General features: G+C 47.5%; 1 protein-coding gene across 4 annotated transcripts in view; it reads right to left on the bottom strand.

Annotated features, from left to right (window-relative positions):
- SLC9A7 (solute carrier family 9 member A7) overlaps nucleotides 1-22,961 on the bottom strand; it is a 123,059-nt gene that overhangs the window by 7,467 nt on the left and 92,631 nt on the right. For 2 of the 4 annotated variants that reach the window (XM_045004787.1, XM_045004796.1), the window contains 2 exons: nucleotides 21,700-21,782; nucleotides 16,488-16,593 (listed from right to left, as the gene is read on the bottom strand). In XM_045004787.1, the coding sequence (XP_044860722.1) occupies nucleotides 16,488-16,593; nucleotides 21,700-21,782 (189 nt within the window). Of the gene's footprint in view, nucleotides 1-6,612; nucleotides 6,671-8,188; nucleotides 8,270-16,487; nucleotides 16,594-21,699; nucleotides 21,783-22,961 lie in introns of those variants that run through there. The other 2 variants (XM_045004802.1, XM_045004778.1) reach the window with 2 other exon arrangements.

Below are 22,961 nucleotides of genomic sequence, written 5' to 3'. Positions count from 1 at the left end.
GCACGCAGAGCTCCCTGGTCATGCCTCCGCCTAGGACCTCAGTGAGGGGGATGTTGCAGCTTCTGGGGAGCCCCCCAGGTAAGCGCTGCTCAGAGCCTGCCTCACCCCACCCTGTGCCCCAACCTCCTGCCCCCTCCCACACACAAACTCTGCTGCTAGGGGGGCAGGAGGTGCAGAGCATGGTAGGGAGCATGGTAGGGAGCCTGCTGGCCCCGCCAACCCCCCAGCCCCTCAGCCCCAGCGGAGGTCCCGGGCCATCTGCCGTCCCCTCCCCAGCACCCAGGCTGCCTTCCCCCAGCACCTGTGTGGCCCCCATGAAGCCCCCCAAGTTTTATTCACTAGTATTTTTAGTAAAAGTCATGCACAGGTTACGGGCCATGAATTTTTGTTTACTGCCCATGACGTGTCCATGATTTTTACTAAAAATACCCATGACTAAAACGTAGCCTTATGTATAATATAAGAGGGTAAAATCAATGATGCTGCAAGACAGAAGATTTAAGACTAAAGTATCAGAGACTAATATAGAAGAACTTGATGTCTGTATGAATAAGAACATCCAATTAGACTGAATAGAGTAAAATAGATTTTCAGAAGGTATATAAATGCTTATATTGACCAATAAATGAGGATTGTGAAGAAAACAATCAATCATTTAACAAATTATCTACTATAAAGCTTCTTGCATCTTGATAGGGAAAATATCTCCCCCCTCTCCCCGCTTATAGGCCTAGAATTGAGCGTACCTTAACCCCCTTGCCTCGCAGGCCCAAGGCCTGTAGCTAGAACAATTGCTATATAAGAGCAAAAGGTTTAAACTTCTGCTAAACTTGTTTATCTGTACAAGGGGCACTGGGAAAGCAAGAAACCCGGAAAAGGGAAACTAGGGAGAGGGACAAAGGAGGGCCCCATATGTGCCAGCTCAGCTTGTGACAATTAAAATGTGGCAAGAGCCTTTGCACAATGTAACCGCAAAGTAGGGGTTGTTAGGACAGTCAGACCACCAACTTGACTGCCAAAGAACAACAGGAAAAACCTAAAAAGAAAAATGGTGAGGTGGCTTACTTGTTTGCAAATATTACTTCCAAATAAGGCAATGTATCGAATTATAGTTTGTGGTTTTAGCCTTTATAAGCTTAATAAAATTTGTAAAGGGCAGAGCAACAGCCTGCCTCCTGCGTAAGGTCTATGCTCTCCCTCCCTGCATATATGCTTGTATGAAATAAAGGTGACTCAGGCTGTCTGATCTAAAATCAAACGTGTGGTTAATTTTCCACAACAATTTGGGGGCTCTTCCGGGATCCACAGATGACTTCCCTGGATCGGAGGACCGCGGACAGTTCCCTTCCAACCCCCGGGCCCGTTTGAAAGGTAAGAGACCTTTTGAAATCTCTATAGGGGTCTGGGAGAGGACTGGTCCGTAGGCTCCGGCTTGGGGTAAGTCACGAGCTGGATCTGAACTTTTATCCACCGGACAGGCCTGACGTCCTTTCTTGGGGAATTGGTTCGGGTTCGATTATCCGGATTTTGATCCAGATCTTGTTGGTCCAGTTTCAGCCTGGACTCGTTCAGTTTCAGTCTGGATGTGGGTGGTTCAACTTCAGTCTGAACCTGGTTGTGCCGGCCGCCCAGGCCTCAGACTGCGCTCCTTTGGGTCCGGAGGAAATCCTGATCGCCCATTTTGGGGTTCGGGGGTCCCGTTCCACCAGGTTGGTCGGGACCAGGGCAGATTTCTAGCCCTGGCGTCTGTGCCAGGAACGTGCCTGTGTGTGTGTGAAGGCCATGCGGCCAGTGTGAGTGATGGCCGTGGGAAGACACCCCGAGCCTCCTGCGAAGCGAAGAGCTCGTTTCTGGGAGTGTCTCGAAAGCAAGCCCCGGACCTTGCTTGAAGAGAGACTGTGGAGCTTCCCCGACTGGCAGGCCTTGGTAAGGGGCTAACCAGTTGAGGTGCGTGCATGCCCCCCGTCCCTTTGCCCTTTTCCCTTTCCATGTTCCCCATGACCCTGTGACCGCTCTTCGAGTACTGTCTTTCCCTAAGACCGCAGGGTCCCTTCTCGTCCCCACGGAGCCACAAGCTCCCTTCCCTTCTCGGAGAGAAGGGAAGCCCCGGGAAAACCGCGCCATCGGCTCAGAAGCTGCTGAGGCACCGTTGGCTTGAAGGCTGGTGCTCAGGGCTGAAGAAAGACGTGCGGGGACCACGGGCTTTTCCCTAAGCCCACCCCCCCCTTAACCACTTTCCTTGTAGGTTCATCGTGGTCGTGCAGGCTGGCCTCGGAACCTATTCCCTTTTCCCTGCCAAGGGCAGGTTTAAAAGGCCATCGGTGGTAGAACCATGGTAACCCGAATAAGCGTTCCTTGTGTGACAGGCTTGAGCGAAAGCAAGCTGTGGTAAGCATGGGGGCCCGGGAGTCAAAAGACCTTCCAGTCCCACCAAAAGGCACGCCTGCTGCTTATATGTATATGAATTATGGTCCGTCAATGTGTAAATACTTGGAAAAATGGAATTGGTATACTAGGGATGATCCGAAACTGCAGTTTCCCCTAGAGGGAAGTTTCGACCTTGACAGGATTGTGCACCTGCAGGGTGCGCTTCTTGCCAATGCCGTACCCCAAGGACAGTTCAATGCGTATTTTCAGTGGCATAATGAGATGGGGAAAAGGCGCCAAGGGTCTCAGGTCAGGAGTCTGAAGGACTCCCAGGAAAAGCTTAAGCAAAAACTTAAGGAAACACAAGAAAAATTGAGCCTCATTCGAGGCCCTTCGGACAAGCCGACTGCTGGCCCGAATCCGTTCCTTTTTCCTGTTTGCCCCTACAGCCCCTCGTCCTGCCCCATCAGCCCCATCCACGGACTTGATCGATCGGTTCGCTGAATGTAGGCAGTGGCCGTTCCCGTCCCCGTCCCCTGATGGGGCGGGGGAGGACGCATCAACCTTGAGGGATGCCTCTATTACTCGGGCACCCCCTTCTTATTCATCTTCCTCTACCCATACTCCAGCATCAACCTCTGGGGAACTGACCTCTGGCCAGACTTTCCCGGAGGAACAACTCGCAGATCTGTCTCGACGAGTTGATCAGGTGATAGCAGAGGCAGGCGTTGCAGGCTCTGACTCTGATGATAACCCAGCGCGGCGGTTATCAGACCATTTTAAAAGCTTAAGGGAGTATGTACTCTCACCCGATTCACCCCCAGCCTTCTGCACTCGTTATAGAACCCTCTTAAAGGAATTTCAAAATACCACAGGTAATAAGGACAAGGAGTTGTTGCTTCCCCTGAGGCAGCTGCCCGGCGGCGGCCAGGGGGAGTTGGTAACCGTACACGCTCCTTGGTCGCCAGCAGATTTGTATAATTTAATTAACAAGTTCCCAAAAATCCGGGACGACCCGGTAAAGTTTCAGGAGCAGTTGCAGATGGTCATACAATGCTACAACCCATCCTGGGCCAACATGAATCAACTCCTAAGAGCCATGCTGCCCCGGGAGACGCTTAATCGTCTCTACCAAAAGGCTAATTGGCCAGATTCTGGTGCGAACCTTGCCCATAATAGGCTGGTCCAACTTCGAAATGATTTAGTTAAGGAAGTCCTCTCAGTATGCTCTAAAAAGACTGATTGGACTAAAATAAATGCTTGTAAGCAACAAAAGGGAGAAAATCCCGCCGATTATATGGAACGCCTTAAGCAGGTATTCGAAAGATATTCAGGCACCGATAGGGCAGAGGACACAGCCAAGCAGGCTGTGGTGGCGGCTTTCATTCAGGAACTCCTTCCCAAGATCAGCGAACCATTAAAACTCAGGATCGTTGATTGGAAAGGCAAAGATGTGGAGGGAATTTTAGCTGCCGCCCAGCATTTTCATCGACAACTCGAAAAGAAAAAGGATGAAACAGAAACTAAACTTATGGCCCTGCAAATTCAGACCCTGAAGGGTTCTCATGACAAATTCCCCAAACGAAAACAGGGTAAGGAAGCACTCAGGGCGAGTCCCCGCCCTAACCCCAATGCCTGTTTTTCGTGCGGGCAAGAGGGGCACTGGAGAGCTGAATGCCCCCACCCACAACATTGCGCCTACTGTAAGCAAAAAGGTCACACAATAAGGGAGTGCCCTACGCGGCCCAAACGCGGACAAGTACAGGAGCAAAGCCCTTTTCCAACCTTCCAGTCCTTCCCTAACCCACCCCCTCAGCAGCTAGGCTGCTCGGAAGGCCAGGAGACTAGTAACATCCTTGCCTTGCTTCTCTCTGTTGACCAAACTGGTCCAACTGTTTTTTGTGTAATAAACGGTGCTCCCACCCCCTGTTTGATAGATACCGGAGCCTCGCGTTCCACCCTTAGGGCACAGGAGTTTCCGTCCGTGTCCCTTTCTTCGGACATTGTCACTGCAGTAGGTGTAGGAAACGCTCCCATTCCCCACCCCCAATGTCTCCTTTATCTGTCTCTATCGGTCCTCTATCTGACCGCCATGCGTTTCTCCTTAGTCCATGTTCCCCTGTCAACTTATTGGGAAAGAATTTGCTGTGTAAATTAAACTGTACAATATTTTGCCCCCCTGATGGGGTGTTCCTGGAGGTGCCCGATCCTATACAGAACGAGGTTTTAGCTCTGCTGCAGAAAGAGCAGACTCCAGAGAGGGACACCGAATCCAGCCCTTCCTTGTTGCAACAGGAATTGCTGACTAAGGTTTCCCCCATACTGTGGGCTGAACATGCGAACCAAGTTGGGCGTATCGGCTCTGCCCAACCGGTTAAAATCCGTATAAACCCAGCAAAGCCCCTTCCCAAAATTCGGCAGTATCCTCTGTCTAAACAGGCCGAGGACGGGATCCATCCCATGATTACTGCACTGCTTGAACAAGGCGTTATCATACCGACCGTTAGCAAATGTAATTCTCCCATTTTGCCCGTACGTAAACCTGGGAAACAGACTTGGCGGTTTGTGCAAGATCTTCGAGCAATTAACGCTGCTATCCTTCCAACTTTTCCTGTGGTCCCAAACCCTGCCACGATTCTTTCCTGTATTCCCCCCACTGCACAATATTTTTCTGTGATTGATCTGTGCTCTGCCTTCTTTTCTATTCCCATTCATGAAGATAGCCAATATCTGTTTGCCTTTACTTATCAAGGACTTCAGTATACCTGGACTAGGCTGTCGCAAGGCTATACTGAATCTCCCACTATCTTTTCTCAAATCTTGAAAAAAGACTTGGATAACATCCAATTCCCTATGGGTTCTGTCCTAATCCAGTAGGTAGATGATCTATTGCTCACATCCGATTCTTTGGAAGCCTCCAAGGCTGACATGCTTGTTTTACTCCAGGCGTTGGCTCAAAAGGGACACAAAGCCTCCAAGGCAAAATTGCAACTTTGCTTGCCCTTGGTCCATTATCTCGGCCATGATGTTTTGGCAGGAAAGCGAAGTTTATCTTTCTCGCGTGTGCAGGCCATCCTTCAAATACCCAAACCACTCACTAAAACGCAAATGCGTGGATTCCTCCGCATGGCAGGCTATTGCCAGCAGTGGATTCCGGGTTACGCCTCCCTCGTTCGCCCCTTGCAAGACTTAACCTTAAATAAAGTCTCTGATCCTATTCCCTGGACAAAGGACACAGAGGAAGCCTTTCAACAGGTTAAAAGCGCCCTGGCCCAAGCACCAGCCCTGGGCCTCCCTGATTACAGAAAGCCCTTCACTCTGTGCTGTCATGAAAAAGAAGGTTCAGCCCAGGGGGTGCTTACGCAGTTGCATGGAGATAAACACAGACCTGTCGCTTATTTTAGTTCTTCTCTAGATCCTGTGGCGGCAGGCTTGCCCCCGGGCCTCAGGTCTGTAGCTGCTGCTGCTATTCTTGTGGAAACTTCAGCTACCCGTGTGTTAGGTAGCCCCTTAACTGTTGCTGTTCCCCACGCTGTTACGGCTCTCCTTACCAAGGGCAAAACTCAGCATCTTTCCAATTCCCGGCTCACGAAGTATGAGATGCTACTCTTGAATGCTGCGAATGTGACCCTGGTTAGATGTCCAGTGCTTAATCCAGCCTCTCTTTTACCCACAGCAGCAGATGGCGAGCCTTATAATTGCCTATCTGTTACCGCTGAACTCTCTGCCCCTAGACACGACCTACAGGATGTCCCACTCCAAAACCCTGAATTAATTTTCTTCGTAGATGGTTCCTGTCTCAGGGATTCGGCTGGCCGGCTTGTGGCAGGTTATGCTGTTTGTGACCTACATGGTACCGTGAAAGCCTTCTCTCTTCCAACAGCCAGGTCCGCCCAGGTCGCCGAGCTGTTCGCCCTTACCAGAGCTTGCCACCTAGCTGCCGGACACTCAGTCACCATTTACACAGATTCCAGATATGCCTTTGGAGTGGTGCATGATTACGGGCAGCTCTGGAAATATAGGGGTTTCCTTACCTCAAATGGTACACCTATTAGTCATGGCCCTAGCGTTTCGGCCCTTTTGTCTGCCCTTCAGCTTCCTTCTTCCATTGCCGTAGTTAAGTGCTCGGCCCACCGAAAGCCCAATGATGTTACGCAAGGAAATGCCCTGGTGGATGCTGCCGCCAGGCAAGCGGCCCTTTCCAGGTCTCCGGCTCCCTCTGATGTATTTCTTCTCTGTGTACTTAAACCTCTCCCTCCAGCTACCTTCCTTCAGGACCTCGCACTCATGCAAGAGTCGGCACCTAAGAGGGAAAAGGTTAGCTGGAGGCAGTCCGGGTGTTCCCAGCACCCGGAAGATGCCTTATGGCATGCTCCAGATGGTCGCCTGGTTGCGCCCCAGGCTTTACTCCCCTACCTTGCTCGCTTGGCCCACGTGAGCAAGGGAGGAATAATTGCATCAGTAACGAGGCATTGGTATGCCCCAAAGTTTTCAAGCATGGCTCAGCAATACTGTAATTCGTGTCCTATTTGTCTAGCACACAACAGCGGAAAACCAGTCCGGACTAACCTGGCGACCCACCCGATGCCATGGGGGCCTTCTGTAAACCTTCAGATTAATTTTATAAGCCTGCCAAAATGCTGCTCTTATGAGTATGTACTAGTGTGCGTCTGTATGTATTCTGGGTGGGTTGAAGCCTACCCTTGCACAAGGTCTGACTCTATCACAGTTGCAAAGAAGCTATTGAAGGATTTCATTCCTAGGTTCAGACTACCTGCCTCTAAGTGCAGGGGCGGTGGAGCGTAAGAATGGGGAATTAAAAAACAGACTCGCCAAGCTCTGTACTGAAACCGGCCTTAAATGGCCAGATGCCCTGCCCCTGGCTCTAATGCAGATAAGGAACACTCCTATGCGAAAGCATGGCTTGTCCCCACATGAGAGTCTCATGGCTCGGCCGATGAGGATGCCAGTTTCCCCCCTCTTGCTCCCTAGTCAGGTGAATTTGCAGCTAGATGATAAAACTTTTAAATTATTGCAGATCATTAATTCGTCATATCAAATTTGTTCACTCACAGGTCCAAAGCGCCCTGCCTGAACTGGCGGACACTGCATGCCATCCGTTGCAGCCAGGAGATTGGGTCTACCTTAAGGTGCACCAGCGGAAGTCTTCCCTGGAACCTCGGTGGAAGGGTCCTTATCAGGTGCTGTTAACTACTCACACGGCAGTCAAGTGCAAAGGACTCACTAATTGGGTCCACACTTCGCATTGCAAGAAGGCTTCACCGCCCCTAGATCCCACCAGTGTACCCTTCTCCCCTGCAATTCGAGATCAAACCAATAAACAAGGCCCTCGCCAACCTGAGCCCCTTTCAACGCCTGAGCCCCCCCCCCAAAACTAACATATAACCTCAAAAAAGAAAAGTAGGGCTAAAAGAAAAGAGTGGCAGGACTATCAATAGGCTATTGCTATGGCTGACCCAAGGGCCAAAATAAAAGAATCAGCCATGGTGCGAAGATGGCTCATGCCCTCCCTTTGGTTTATTTGTGTAACCATGCTCCTTCTGCTGCTCTTAAACTTTCATGATGCCTTTATGTTTTTCTGGATGCCTGGAAAGACTGATGCTCCTGTAACACAACCCCTTCCTATGCTGGACAGCTGCCCTGAAATACCCCTGGACCTCCCACTGCGTGAAGTAAGACCCTTCTCAGCTCCGGAAAAAAACAAAACCGTGCAATCGGCAGCGAAAAAAAAGGGAACAAAGTCCCTGACCATTAAGGATGTCAAAAATTGGCCGTGGTATAAGAGACGAAACATAGTTACCTGGCAAGGAGGGACTTGCGGGATGTTTGCCTGGGAATGCGGTACCGAGTGGGTTTTGGGATTTATCCCACAGGCTGCAACCTGTAAACAAGGTCAGGTACCATATCCATGTCAAGTTCTTCCCGAATTATTGAACAGACCTAGCCCCTCTTCTCCGACTACTCTGCCGCCAGCACCCCAAATATCCCATACCCCTGTCCCGACTCTGAAGGACGTCCCAGTCAGAACCCCTACACCTCATCCCCATAACCTCTAACGTTTTACGATGGCCCAGGCCGTCCCCTTCTGGCAATTTGTTTTCCTACTGTTCGACTAGAGTGTTTTTCTCAATTCAAGGCCTCATTTATGAATGGATGGTTGAGTGGGAAACTTTCGGGACCGTGTATATCAGTTTCGTTAACATAACTACTGACCCTCATGATCGACACGTGAAGACCCTCTATTTCATACACAATTGGCGAAAAGACGTAGATTCAACGTTAATCCCTGGCCTGTGTTATACCCACAGTGAACAAGGTCCCTTTTGTTTCTTAATCACCCAAGTAACCAAAGTTGCCGTAAACACCCGTAGGTATTGCCCTTCCACAGTGTCCTTCGGTTGTAAAAAAAAACCCTTCCCCTTACGGAAAATATAACATGCACCCTGATTCAATATACCCCTGCGCCTACCACCAATGCAACCACATCCAAACAGGGCATTCAAGTGCATAACCAGCTATTATGGTATAAAGCCATAGAAAAAAAGAATTCAAAAGGGTTTAAATGAACTATACTTAATGCCACTTTAGGAACTATCAGGTTTTCCCTACCCTTAACCCACTTTCAAATTGCTGCTACCTACCCCAATTGTTCCCAAGGGGCTGCCCTCAGATTGCTACAACAACAGGTTTGGAGCCACAGGTCCCGGGAAAAAAGGGAATAACAAATACCCTGTGGAAGGGGGCCAACAGTGCCGCCTCTGCCTGGAGTAGCTATAAGACCCAACAGCATGAGGGTAGACTAGGACAGTTAGAACGGGTCGCAGGACTTATTTCCGGGGCACAGGTAACCGGGGTCCGGGCTGGGGTGGGTGAATTACATGTGATCTCCACCCTTAGCATCGTTACCCAGGATTTACTCAAGCAGATAATCTTACGCGCCACTGAGGCTGGGAAGGCATTGCAGTGGGACCATGCTTGCTCTGAGGTACAGGATTTCCTTAACGTTCAGCTAGCCTCCATTCAAAAAGACCTCAAGCACCAGGCCTGGCCCACTGCCCTCACAAGTGCCTCAGGTGTGCCGTCTGATTTATAGCCATGGAGACATACTTGGAAATTCTCGGGGTGGGATTGCTGGCGCTCACAGTGCTCCTTCCAGGCCTATGGTCCTGTAAAAGGGGTGTTGGCCCCCAGATACCGAATCCTCCCAGGCCCTTGGGGAGGTTGTATGTGGGACTGGGTGGTCCACCAAGATGTGTGGGAAGTAAAACCACCCCATGGCCCTAACCGGTTCTTAATCGGAGCCACGGAAATAATGCCTGATCTCTGAATAGGGCTGGGCAACCTGTGGACTTTCTGGCCCTTAGAACCCCCTCAACTCCAGTGCATTCAAAAGCTTAACCCTGGAAAAATTGTTATCATCCATGAGCATATCTGTTGGGAAGGTAGTGGGCAATTAACATCCCTTGCTTCCCAACCCCTTCTCCAGGCCAACGATAGCTGCGTTCTTGTTAACTCAACTGTTTTACGGGACACGGTCTTTAATCTAAACACGGCCACTGGCACTCATGTTATTTATTGGCCCACAGACAAAACGTACCAGGTTACCCTGCTGTTCCATATCCCTTTTGATTGGACCGCTCTGGTGCCAGATCGTTTTCATTCCTTGGTGTCCCTCTACCGGAGGTCCGGCAAATATCCCAGTTGCAGGAACAGATCCATCTCCTCGAAAACATGTACCAGACCGAACTTAATGCCTTTCAGACGGCCCATAAAGTTACAACTCTTTGTGTTAAAACTGATGTTCTCTGTTCCATCACTAAAGCCCTCCAACCCCCCCATGCCCATAAGTACATATTATGGAGCCTTTTAGGGGGAGGATTATTATTAAATATTTGTTTTTGCTATTGTTGCTGCAGGGCATGCTGTTCCCACCCTACACCTGCTTTGTATACCCCACCTCACCAAGTGGCCCTCGTTCCCTTAAGGGAATTAGATCCTTGTCTGCCCAATTCCCCGACATATGAAACCCTGGAAATACCCCATAAAAATGGGGCTACAAGTTCTGAAATCCAGAATTTAATGAACATTCAGATCTAAGGCAGTTGATGCCGAAAAAATGGCATCAAAAGGAGAGAATGATAGGGAAAATATCTCCTCTCCCCTCCCCCCCACCCCCCCGCTTATAGGCCCAGAATTGAGCGTACCTTAACCCCCCTTGCCTCGCAGGCCCAAGGCCTGTTGCTAGAACAATTGCTATATAAGAGCAAAAGGTTTAAACTTTTGCTAAACTTGTTTATCTGTACAAGGGGCACTGGGAAAGCAAGAAACCCGGAAAAGGGAAACTAGGGTGAGGGACAAAGGAGGGCCCCATATGTGCCAGCTCAGCTTGTGACAATTAAAATGTGGCAAGAGCCTTTGCACAACGTAACCGCAAGGTAGGGGTCATTAAGACAGTCAGACCACCAACTTGACTGCCAAAGAACAACAGGAAAAACCTAAAATGAAAAATGGTGAGGTGGCTTGCTTGTTTGCAAATATTAATTCCAAATAAGACAATGTATCGAATTATAGTTTGTGGTTTTAGCCTTTATAAGTGTAATAAAGTTTGTAAAGGGCAGAGCAGCAGCCTGCCTCCTGCGTAAGGTCTATGCTGTCTCTCCCTGCATATATGCTTGTATAAAATAAAGGTGCCTCAGGCTGTCTGATCTAAAATCAACCGTGTGGTCAATTTTCCACAACAATCTTCCCCTGAAGCATCCAGTGTTGGCCACTTCTGGAGACTGACTAGGTGGACCACGTGTGTCTGATCCAGCTTGGCAGTTCCTGCATTGCTTTTGGCTGTCATCCTATGATTTTGCCGTAAGACTATACTTACGAACTTATAAATGTGATCAATTTTAGGGCAAACAAATGAGTTTTTGCCACATATTTAAGAAGCACCACCTTCTGTAACCCAAGAGACTCTTGTATTTATCCCACCTCTGTGATTAGCATTTGCAACCAATAGGCCATTTATTTAAATGTTTTTTTCTGAACAATCCAGGCTTCTATGAAAGTTGCTTCACAAATGATGAAATTTGTTTTCACAGAACATGTACTCTAACAATTATGTTTAATATGTAAATCTGTGATTGCATATTCCCCAAGCAGAAAGGATGTGTGAATGAACCTACTGTGCTTCAGAAGGATCCCAGGCAACATGAAGAATTCTTTTGAGAAAGACGGGAAATGTATCCAAGTGGATCCCTGGGGACTTGAAATTCTTCCAAGAATAACCTTAAATTGGCCTCTCTAATCCCCTATCATTCTGTGAAAGGAGCAGTTTGAAGTCACTCAAGAAATCCATATTTTCCTTCACTGTTAACTCATTCAATGTGTCAGTTACACACACCCCCACCCCCACCCCCACCAATTCTGCCCTGATCTATACACTGCAATGCAGTCACTTCAATGAATTTCACACGCGGTAAGCCACGGTAAAACTTCGCTCTTAAGACTATCACACTCCTGGGAAAGGATGCTGGGGTTACTAGTGGTTAAAAGATTAGAACCTATTTAAGATCACTAATTACACAGGCAATCTCCTCTGCTATCTACTAGAAAAGAACTGGGAGTGCGAAAGACATGTACATGTCACGGTTTGTATGGTTTTTGTACCAATAGCTGCGGTTTAATTGTAACTACTATCACCACTTTTTACCAGCACAAACAGTAGGTGTAATTTAAATGACCACTTCTGATGCCAAGTTTTCAACTGTAACAAACAATATCAAGTAGTATGAGCACAAAAATCTGTGCTACCTTAAATTTGGTGGGGAATGCACTCTGTCTTAAAGATTTCTATGAAATAATCAAGCAAAGTTCTGTACACCATCATGGAGCAAATGCATGCAAGTCTGATATAAAAACAAGGCAATAAAAACATGGGGGGGGACTGAGAATTTCTGCATAATTTTATTCCTGTTTATCAAAATTTCAAGGAAAAAAGACTTTGCAAATTTTGAAATGTGAAAACATTTGACCAGCTGTAGTAAAAACCTATCGCCAGGTTTTCATTATCCTGAAAAGTAATTTAGCTCCCTCTGCTGGTTTTACGCCAGAGCAGTGCTCTGTTCCTAACACATCCTGACATCAAAAGTATGAGTGCCCAATCAAGCAAGCTGTTAACAGAAATCCTTTGATAAATGTAGCTTCATTAGGATGAGCAGACAATAGCACGTAGCTGTGTTTTCAAATAGAAGAAAAAAAGATTTGGTAGGATAAGCCAGTTTAAAGTAACAGCAAATATTATAAACTTTTATAGAGATATTTTTAAAGACTTAAAAGGCAAACACCAGGGTTATTGTATGGGTTATTTATTTATTTTTAAAATAATCAGCTTCAGTGTGGGAGGTATAACAAAATTCTTTTAAAATTACAATTTGTTCCATTACTCCCACTTGTGTTAGTAAACCAGCATTTGAGGAAGTGAGGATTAAAGTTTCTGGGTGGGGTTTCCAGAAGCAATCAGTGTTGGCTTACTTCTCCTTCAGTGGAGTCAATGGGAGAACTTCAGTGAGAGCAGAAGTAGGCCAGTGCTGACTGCTTTTGAAAAATATCCAATATCTGCCTCAGCACCTCACATCCAAACCACTTGAATTCAAGTGGTAAGGAGGCCAGTAAATATCAACGTTGGAAGCTATTATTTGTATTCCACGTACAAATGGAGTTGTTTGACTGCCAGCAAGGTATTTGATCCCTTTTCATCTAATTAAAATGCATTCAGTGCACAATGGGAAGCATCCACAATGTGAAAATAGCAAGGTAATTTTAAAACCAGCTATGGAAAGGGGAGGCTGCTTAAGTTCCCTCTAAGCTGCGCCTATCAAGGGCCACGCAGGCAGGGAGAGGCACCTCCCCCCTGGCCCCAGGCTGCTGCACAAGAGAGCGCTAGAGGGAGTCCTCTCTCCCCACTGCAGCCCCAGGGCAGCCTGGACCCCAAACCCCTCATCCCCAGCCCACCCCACCCCAGCCTGAGCCCTCATTTCCCCACCCTCTGCCCCAGCCCTGAGCCCCCTTCCACACTCCGAACCCCTTGGGCCCACCCCTGCCACACATTGCCTCCACATTGGTGTGCATAACAAAATTCATTCCGCACATGGATGTAAAAAAATTTTTTTTTAAAAAAATGAGAGGTAACATTGGCACTGTCTGCCCATTACTTCAGAGAAGGAATACCGACAAAAAGGTTGTCAAGTATCAGAGGGGTAGCCGTGTTAGTCTGGATCTGTAAAAGCAGCAAAGAGTCCTGTGGCACCTTATAGACTAACAGATGTATTGGAGCATGAGCTTTCGTGGGTGAATGCCCACTTCGTCGGATGTAAGGGTTGAAGGGTAAAAGCCATGTGCTCATGCATGGTCTTCTCACCACAACCTGCAGATCATGATCTCCTCAGGCAAAGGCCTACAGGAGATCTCAGAACTGGACCTAATTTTAGTAAGTAGCTTTACTTCTTCCTTTTGGAACTAAGTTTTTGGCTGTGTTAGTAATGCATTTTTAGATAAGTCATTTATTTTATTCTTTAATCCTCTCAACTGTACTATTTAAGTGTGCTAAACTAAGGGCACCATCACAAAAGCATATGCATTATGGGCTGATCTCTTTGTTCCACAACAGACAGGACTCTGTTTCAATTGAATCCCCTGCACCTGGTAGGGAAGGGAGAAAAACGTCCTCTGGTTTGAAGCATATGACAAACTGGAGAGCTTACACGGCTGTCACAGAACCAGTCACCTACTGAAAGTTGTAGTATAAGGATAAATATAGAACAACTCTGGGGTTCAGAGCTCTGGCAGAGATGCCAGTGTATAAAAGGTTAAGGTTATTAGGTTTTTTCTAAATCTAAATTTAGGAACACGCCAAGGCTACATCTATACCACCTACCACTGTACAAGAGTGAAAAGCACTGCAGTGAAAAAGCACACCGCGTCCACATGGCTGTGTATAGCAACGCAAGTCAGTGAAAGGCTCTAGCAGAGGGGACGCAATGGGGAAAGGCTGAACCTTTCACTGCTGTGAGACCCTTTTCCTGTTGCTAGTCTTTTTCCACTCTGGGGAAAGGCTCCAGCCTCAGGGGGGGTGACAGAGCCTTTCCCCACTGCTGTCTGGGGAAGGGCTCTGGCAACTGGGAAAGGCTCTAGCAGTGGGGAGGCTAAGGGTATGTCTACACTACCCGCCGGATCGGCAGGTAGCGATCGGTTTATTGGGGATCAATATATCGCATCGCATCTAGACGCGATATATCGATCCCCAAACGCACTCCTGTCGACTCCGGAACTCCACCAGGGTGAGCAGCAGTAGCGGAGTCGACAGGGGGAGCCGTGGCCGTCGATCCTGCGCCGTGAGGATGGGAGGTAAGTCGGAATAAGATATTTCGACTTCAGCTACGCTATTCTCGTAGCTGAAGTTGCGTATCTTGCATTGACCCCACCCCCTAGTGTAGGCCAGGCCTAAGAACAGCAGTATAGACGAGAAAGCACAGGTCGGGCTCAGAAAGAGCTATGTAGAGAATGTATTTGAGTACATACCCATGCCTTTCAGGAGTGTCTTTACTCCCCTAAGCTGTGCCTCATGGTCTACTCTGCTATTTATATCCGTGTGACGGGGGCTACGCGGGTACGTTCACTACATGCCACCACAGAAGCAAGCAGAGAAAAAGGGACAGAAAGAGTGATAGTTTCACAGTACAAGAGTTACATAGCTGAGCAATTTGGCTTACAGATCAAAAGTTGCATCCTCATGAGAGTTTTTGATATACAAACAGTAAATCATCAGCTGATTAGGTTAATGCCCCAAGAGGAAAACCAAAAAACTGTGCTGATTCAAATATACTACTAGCTACTTACTATTTTAATTAGAAGTTTAAATTATGTAAAATAATAAGAGTAGAAAATAAAGCCAGACTACAGAGCTAAATGAAATCCAAGACCTGCATGCTCAACTAGTTAAATCCTTAGTTAACGGATAAAAGGTGAAGCTGAACTATAATCATCTTTGAGATAATAAAAGGGCTGCTGACAGTATGCTAATTGGTTTGATGGCAGCCTTCCAGCCTAAAACTTATTTTAAGATTCCTAATGGCATGCCTATGATGGGAACAATGCCACTTTTAATGCCTACTGACAGAGAACAATTAGTGTCATGGGAATTCACAAACTTTTTTAGGTCTAAAGTTTGACTTTGAAATGAAAAATGAGTTTCTAATGTGTGCAGAGACCGTGGAACAAAGTTTTTCAAAACTTCTGCTGGAGGGTTATACATCTTTACTAGAAACAGGAGAGTTCTTAACAGTCTGCGTCAAGAGTACGTAGCACGACACCCCCATTTAAACACCAGAGAACCTACAAGTTTGAAATTTGGTCACATTTAATATTAAGGTTCCATTTATAAAGCATTAACAGATGTTCTAAGCAAATTCAACTTGGAGTACGAGTTAGATTGTTGCAAGAGCATCAGTAGAAGGGGCTGGTTATTTTAAAAGTTATGAAAGCAGCATACTGACCTGTTGGTCTATCAATCTATAAACATTATGAACAATTCATGAATTATTTATAAACAGAACCTTACTGAAGTGCGGGAATGAGGAGAAGGAAGTGTTTTACCAAGTTCTGCAGATTGCCTGCTGAAGGTGGATCATTTGGCTCTCCTAAGAGACACTAAAATGCAACCCCCAAAATAATGAACAGAAATCTTGGTCTTGTCTTAATCATTTTGTATTTAAAACCAGAAGAGATACTTTTAAGGGACTGAACAGTAGATAGATTGTTGACTGGGCTTCATTGCCTCCTAATATCATGAAATGTAAATACTATTTGTGTATGACTTGAAAACATCATAGGCTAGATTCTCAGCTGGTGTAAGTCAGTGAAGCCATTGGAGTGACTCTGATTTATACCAGCAAACGATATTGCCCTATGGATTGGGTCTCAAACCTTTTGCTACCATAACTTAGCACGATGTAGCACTTGCAACATCTTTCAAGTTATGTAATTTGTCCTGTAAAGGAAACTTTTTAGTGGAATGTAGAAAAACAAAGTTAATATTTTGCTGTCATACTTACATCATAAACTTGTGGAGTAGTCAAACAGCGGGCCAGCAGACCACAGCAACTTGGAAGGGTTGTAGTTAGCGGAGGGCCACTATGCGTGAGAATGGGCTTTAAATAACTTAAAAAACAATTAAGGAAAACAGATGTGTGCTTGAAAACCACTGTAAAAACAAGACATTGTAATATAAACATTCCAGTCATTGATGCATAGTCGGTTCAAGTACTCTGTGTAAACTGATTACACTAACAAATAATCTTTTTTTGTTTTGTTTTTTTTGCTTAAAAAATTTAAAAAAACACACCAAAATGGAAAAAGACTTTTCCCTTTAGTGAGTTTTCCCCATGATCCTGTTGGAATCTTTCCCCCTCCCACATACTTCCAGTAGAGGACTGGACTACTCTCCATATCTGGGCACCATCTGGAACGGACAGAAGAGAAAAGCGTGCACATGTGGAAGAGCTTTAGTTTTCTGTGTTGGCAGGCTAGGGACATTTCTGCAGAGGGGCTCAGGAAGGACAGACATGTTCTCCCACAATCTGCAATGAAACAATTTCTAGAGTGGCTCAGTTTAGTATGGCACTAAGAACTAAGCAATAAAGGCAGCGCTGGTGCTCATCGCTGACCGAGAACGAGCGAGGGCAGGAAGCACAGACCTTGAACCTTGCCATCTTCAGCATTATGCAGTACCCAAGCGTGGGAGCTGGGGGAGAGAATTGAGAGGCCAGTAAAATGGCATCCCAAATTCCTTAAATCCTAAAAACTACTACAAAGACAACAAAAATACAAACAAACATCTTTTATCTGTGTTTTAGAAAACACATCACAAGGGACGAGAGAACAACAGAGGCTCTGACTCAGACCATGCAGTGGTGAGAAGGAACTGAGGGTGCGGTTGGTCTGCCCCGCCCTTTATCGCCTGGGACAAAACCATGAGATGGAGCCAGGCTGCATGCACGGACCAACAGACACTAGTACTTTCAAAAATCTCTGACTCCAAATGCAAGGTGTATGCATATAACTAGGGGTCTACTTAAATCACAGAGAAATCTCATGATTTTCATGGGTTGGTCATGGAATAAATAGCAGATTTTGTGGAGGTGTTACACAACCATGTAATTTGTTATTTATGCTGTGACCAACCCATGCACAAGGTGTGATTTCTCCACAGCATTTCTCAAACTAGACACCCAGACTCAAAAGTGGGTCACAAGCCTATTAGGGGGCCGTGGTATTGCCACCCTTACTTCTGCACTGGCTGTACCTGAAGTTGGGGTGGTGGGAGAGTGGTGGCTGCTGCCCAGCATGTTATTGCCACCCTTACTTCTCTATAGTTGCTGGTGGGTAGAGCTGGGCTCCAGGCCAGCAGCTGCCACTCTCCCTCCAGAGCTGGGTGGAGGCGGACCAGGGAAGACCATATTTCATGGTCCATGACATGATTTCCATGGCCGCAAATTTGGAGGACGCCTATGTGTAACCCCTCAGTGGAATACAATAGGGACCATCACAAAGAAGAAGAATCTCCTTTTTACTTGTGAAACAATCGAACAAATTTCATTTGCTGAGAGAGCTATCCTGCGACTACTTGAAACCTGGGATTCAGCGGCGACAGGCTCAGGGCCGCCCAGAGGATTCAGGGGGCCTGGGGCAAAGCGGGGGGAGCTGCGGCGCTTGTACTCACCCGATGGCGGTCTGGGTCTTCAGTGGCATTTCAGCGGCAGGGGGGGCCCTTCAGTCGCTCCACGTCTTCGGCAGCACTGAAGGGCTCCCTGCTGCCAAAATGCCACCGAAGACCCGGACCGCCGCCAGGCAAGGGCTCGCGGGGCCTCTGCGGGGCCCAGGGCAAATTGCCCCCTCTCCCCCCCACACCCCCCCAGGGCGGCCCTGGACAGGCTTCTAAGTGAGCTCAGTGTATTAAGCAACTCCAATAAGCAGATAACATTTGTACTGAACTGCACTCACTAGAAGCCAATTGCTCCCTACCCAGTCATTGGTGCTGAAGAGCACATTTTAACCGTGCTCTTTGTGAAACTAAAAAGAGCCAATAGCAATAAGAAATTCTATTTCTGGATTCCAATGTTTCATCAGCACAAAGCCTGCAAAGATCTTTCCCCAGCCCACTAGCTGCTACTGAGAAAACAAGTGCACTACAAGCCAATCTCACATTCAAAATTCAACTGTAATAGAGTGAACAAAGCTGCTTTAAATTAATGCTCTTCCCTCTCCTGCACCTGCTGGGGACTGTGCTTGTGCCAGGGTCAGACAAGAAGAAATAAACACTGCCAGCCAACCCTGAGGAGGGGGAGGGGTAGTTTAGTCAGCTCTGCTTCCTTCTTAGAAGGCAGCTAATCACTACCACATACTCTGAATTATTTCCCAGCTGAGTCTCACAAAAGAGTGCTAAGTAGCAGTACTATCAAAGCCATTTGGCCTAAAAATTGACCTACTGATACTTTGACAGAGGCTCCAACCACTTGAAAATTGTCTCTTAAGGATTACAAACATTTACAAGTATTTCAACAAATCAGTGTACATGCTCCCTTAGGTTACGTCTACACATCAATGTAAGCCTGGGCTCGAGCCGAACCTATCTTGCAGCCACACACCAATTGTGCTAACACAGGGTTCGGACCTACAGTCCCAGGACGCTGCAGAGCCCGAGCCCCTGTTACACTGGAACACAGGGTCCAAGTCCTGTTGCTTTCCTGGGTGTGCACGGCCCCAGCTTGACTCGGGTCCGGGAAGTTCTCCAGATGTATCCCAGAGCTCCCGGCAGCAGAGCAGCAGCGCTGCAGGCAGCTCCTGCCTGGCTGAGCACGCTTCCCGTTCCTGCTCCTCTCACAGTGGTGATAGCTCCTGCTCCGGCTCCTCCTCATTGCTGCAGAGCTTGCCTGGAGCAGGGAGCAAAGCTGACAGGTGGGAGGCAGCTCCTGGCTGCCAGGGCGTTGGGAGTCAGCCGTGCTGAGCCGGGAGCTCTGCCACTCCCCCTCCCTGCAGGGCAGCCACTTGGTCCCACTCTGTTCTCTGTCCCTTGCTCCTAGGCCTCCCCTGACCCCCCTGGGGCTGCGTGTACAGAGTGTGCACTGTGAGGGCGCTGGGTGGGAGCCAGCCCCACAGCTTCCCGGGGATCCCTTGGTCCTGCCTTCCAGGGTGCAGTGGAGGCAGAGATAAGGGGTTCCTGGGGGGTGCTGGAGCACACCGCACCTCATGCCCTGGGATGCACTTTACCACTCCGCAGCTGGCAGCAGCCAAGGTATGTGTGTGGGTGGGTGGGGGGGGTGTGTTTTCCCTCTGAAACCTTCATTTTATATCAAACTTCAAAACAGACAAAAAATAAATAAAAATAAATAAATAAACCCAACCAAACCCCTTCCTTGAGCAGCCCAGTGTAAAAATTAAGAATCGCAAAGTTTCATGTTAATAGTTTGACAGCCCTGGACACTGACATCCTAATTACAGGGGCACATGGAGGGGGAGAGTCAATTCTCAGATTAGATGGCAGATCAGTATAAAGCCTTCTCAAACTGCAGCCATTCCACTCAGCCAGCCAGCAAAGGAGCTAACTGTGCGCTTTATGCAGTCGGTTGCACCCACCCATCTCACCGTCAGTTAGGAAACCAGGGTGGGCAGTAGAGTTTTCCCCCACAGTGCAACACATTTGTAGGGCCAGAGTGTTAACACTGAGGAGGGAAGGTGTGCTAGGCACTCCGGGACAGGATTACTTTGACTCGGGTCTGCACTGCAGTGGGGATGCCAGCACCCTAGGTTTGACAGGTCAGAAAATCCCTTAAACTAGGGTTAAAATGCAGTGTAGATACTGAAGTCCAAAGTTCCCTGACATGGGTCAGCTGACTCAAGTCTCACAAACCCTCAGCTTTACATTGCTGTGTAGATATATCCTTTGGTACTTATTTTGGCCCCACTCATATTGTCTGAGCACTTCAAAATCATGTACAGATCTTATCCTCACCCAAAAGGGAAGTGCCATTATCCCTGTTTTGTAGCTCAGGAACTGAGGCACAGAGGCTAAGTGACTTGCCCAAGGTCACACAAGGAATCTGTGGCAGAACAGGAACTGAACCTAGGTCTCCCAGGTCCCAATCAAGTGCAAGCCACACAGCTATCCTGGCTATTTCTTAATGTATCTGGACACAAGGTCATTCCCTCACCCCACCTCTCTGCTTAAAAAATGGACTCACTGTGTTAAGTATAGCAAGTGCCCAGGGCATCTATCACAGGAACTGGAAAGGAGGAGAGACAGGAGAGCTAAGCTCCAACTGTGGGGTATCCCTTTTACATGGAAGAAAAATAAGACCACACAAATAGCATAGAAAGGTGTGTAACACACATAGGGGTCAAATTCTGTGTCTGGTACACAAAAGGAATTTTGGGTTGCACATGTTGGAGGGCAGGAGTTGACTCGTGTGTTTTCAATCTTCAGTATAAGCTCTCCACATGGGATGTGACCCAAGAGCGCAGAGAGCTATTTAGAAGCCTAGGCCAAGACTTTCCAACCCTGAGTGTCTAGAGTTAGGCTCCTAAATTCATATTTAGACTCCTAAATAAGTGGCCTGATTTTTCAAAAGTGCTGGGCTCCCAGAGGCTCCCACTGGCTTCCGTGGAAGCTGCTGTATGTTCTAACTGTGCGTGTGCCACCCCTCCATTCCCCCCCCCCAACTTCTTCTGCTTGGACAAAGTGTGAGAGAGTAGCCAGGGACTTTTTTGGAGGGTGGATGAGTCAGACTGAACTTCTGAATCCTAGACAGCTCATATCTACAGGGTAACCCATAAGGGCTCCATCCTAATGAAGCAGTATGGCTATTCAAAGCAAAGTAACTGAGCTGGAGAACAGAGGTTCCGGAAGAACTGGACTGCTAGTTTGGTCTCTGGGCATTAGCAAAAATGAGAATTGTTTTGCAAAATGGATCACTGACTTTCTGGACCTAGAACATTTGATCTGTTTCCCGCTCATTGCTCTTGATGCAGAATTCCTTTTCTGAGTAAAGCTCTTCTCTCCCCACACAAGGGTGAAATACCAGATGCCATAATGAACTGCAAGTTCAAGTTTCTGCCCTGTGCCCCAAAGCTATAATGCCCTCTGCTGAATGACCTTTATAAAACCCCATCTTCAAATCCATAAATCCAGAGAGTAATAAATGGCAAAGAAATTGAACATTATATTAGCTTCTATATCTTGAAGCTAAGCAATGCTTGTTAAAAGGATACTTGTGATCAAAGCTATACCATAGCCTGAAGAGCCAAGCACTTTCCTGCTTTGTCCGGTTTCCTCTTTCAGAATCTGGACCATCCTGAGAATGAAAGGACAAAATGCACTCTGTTATTTCTGGAAACACAAACACACACTTCCACCCACAAATTCCACTGAAATTATAGACATAAATGTAATCCCCATTGAAATGAGTAACACCACACTTACATGGGATTTTGTGGGGGCAGGGGAACAATTTAAAAAAGAGTTAGGAACACTGTGGTGCTGAGAAAATGCCCTACCCTACTCAGATCAGTGAGGGGCCATTCCGCTTGGTTCGGCGCAGAAGATGTATGCTGCATGTCATGGGTCCCTCTGCACTGGAGTGAAATTCACCCTTAATTACTTTAATGATAAAAAACATTCCTTGTCCTAAGACTAGTTAAATCACCCATGACTGACTGTGTACCTTGGGGAAAAGTCACTTCACCTCTTGTGACTCAGCTGATGCAGCAGTAGCATTGGGTAAAAATCTAAAGCTGAAAACCGGATGTTGCACCAGAGAGCTACACCTTCCTGGATAAACATTAGACCCTATGGTTTGAAAGTTTTTACTGAATAAAATGGACTGGAACATTTCCAGATTTGTTCCTATTCATCTCAACTTTGGCTTCCTTTACTCTGGGTTTATTTGATATCTTTCCTTAAGCTTCTTGTTTCATGGTCAGAACAAGAGGCTTTACCACACCTGATGAATTTCAGGATAAAATTATGTATTGTCAATCAGCATTAGAAGAAATAGGCTCATCAGTGAATCCATGTAAGCTTGATACTTTATATTTGGGTTAGGCTGTGAAGGATTTGGTAAGTGCCAGATCAGACTAAGTCTCAGAAGTGTTAAAGCATTAAACAGGGGCGGTACCCAGGGGGTGAGGGGGCTTGCTTTCCACCCCAAAACTTGCTTTAGCCGCCTCCACAGCCGCCCCTCCCAGCACGAAGGTCAAACCTCACGCAGATACTTCTCCGCTGCCTTCAGAGCTGGGCGCCTGGCCAGCAGCCACTGCTCTCCAGCCACCCAGCTCTGATGGCAGCGTCGCCGCCAGCAGCAGCAGCAGATAAGTAAGCCCAGGAGGGGGCCAGGGATCCAGGGTGCACCACCAAGGGCAGGTGGAGGGTCCAGAGCTCCCCAGAGCAGCCTGGACTGACCTGCCCCAGACTGGGATACTGGGCCCCATCCCTCTACAGTTGCTGCCCCCCGTGAGGGCTCTTCCGGCTCAAG

Source organism: Mauremys mutica, chromosome 1 (assembly GCF_020497125.1).
Source record: "Mauremys mutica isolate MM-2020 ecotype Southern chromosome 1, ASM2049712v1, whole genome shotgun sequence".
In the NCBI taxonomy this organism is placed as follows: Eukaryota; Metazoa; Chordata; order Testudines; family Geoemydidae; genus Mauremys; species Mauremys mutica.
The sequence above is the reverse complement of the archived record's forward strand: the minus strand, read 5'-3'. Positions and strand labels throughout refer to the sequence as shown.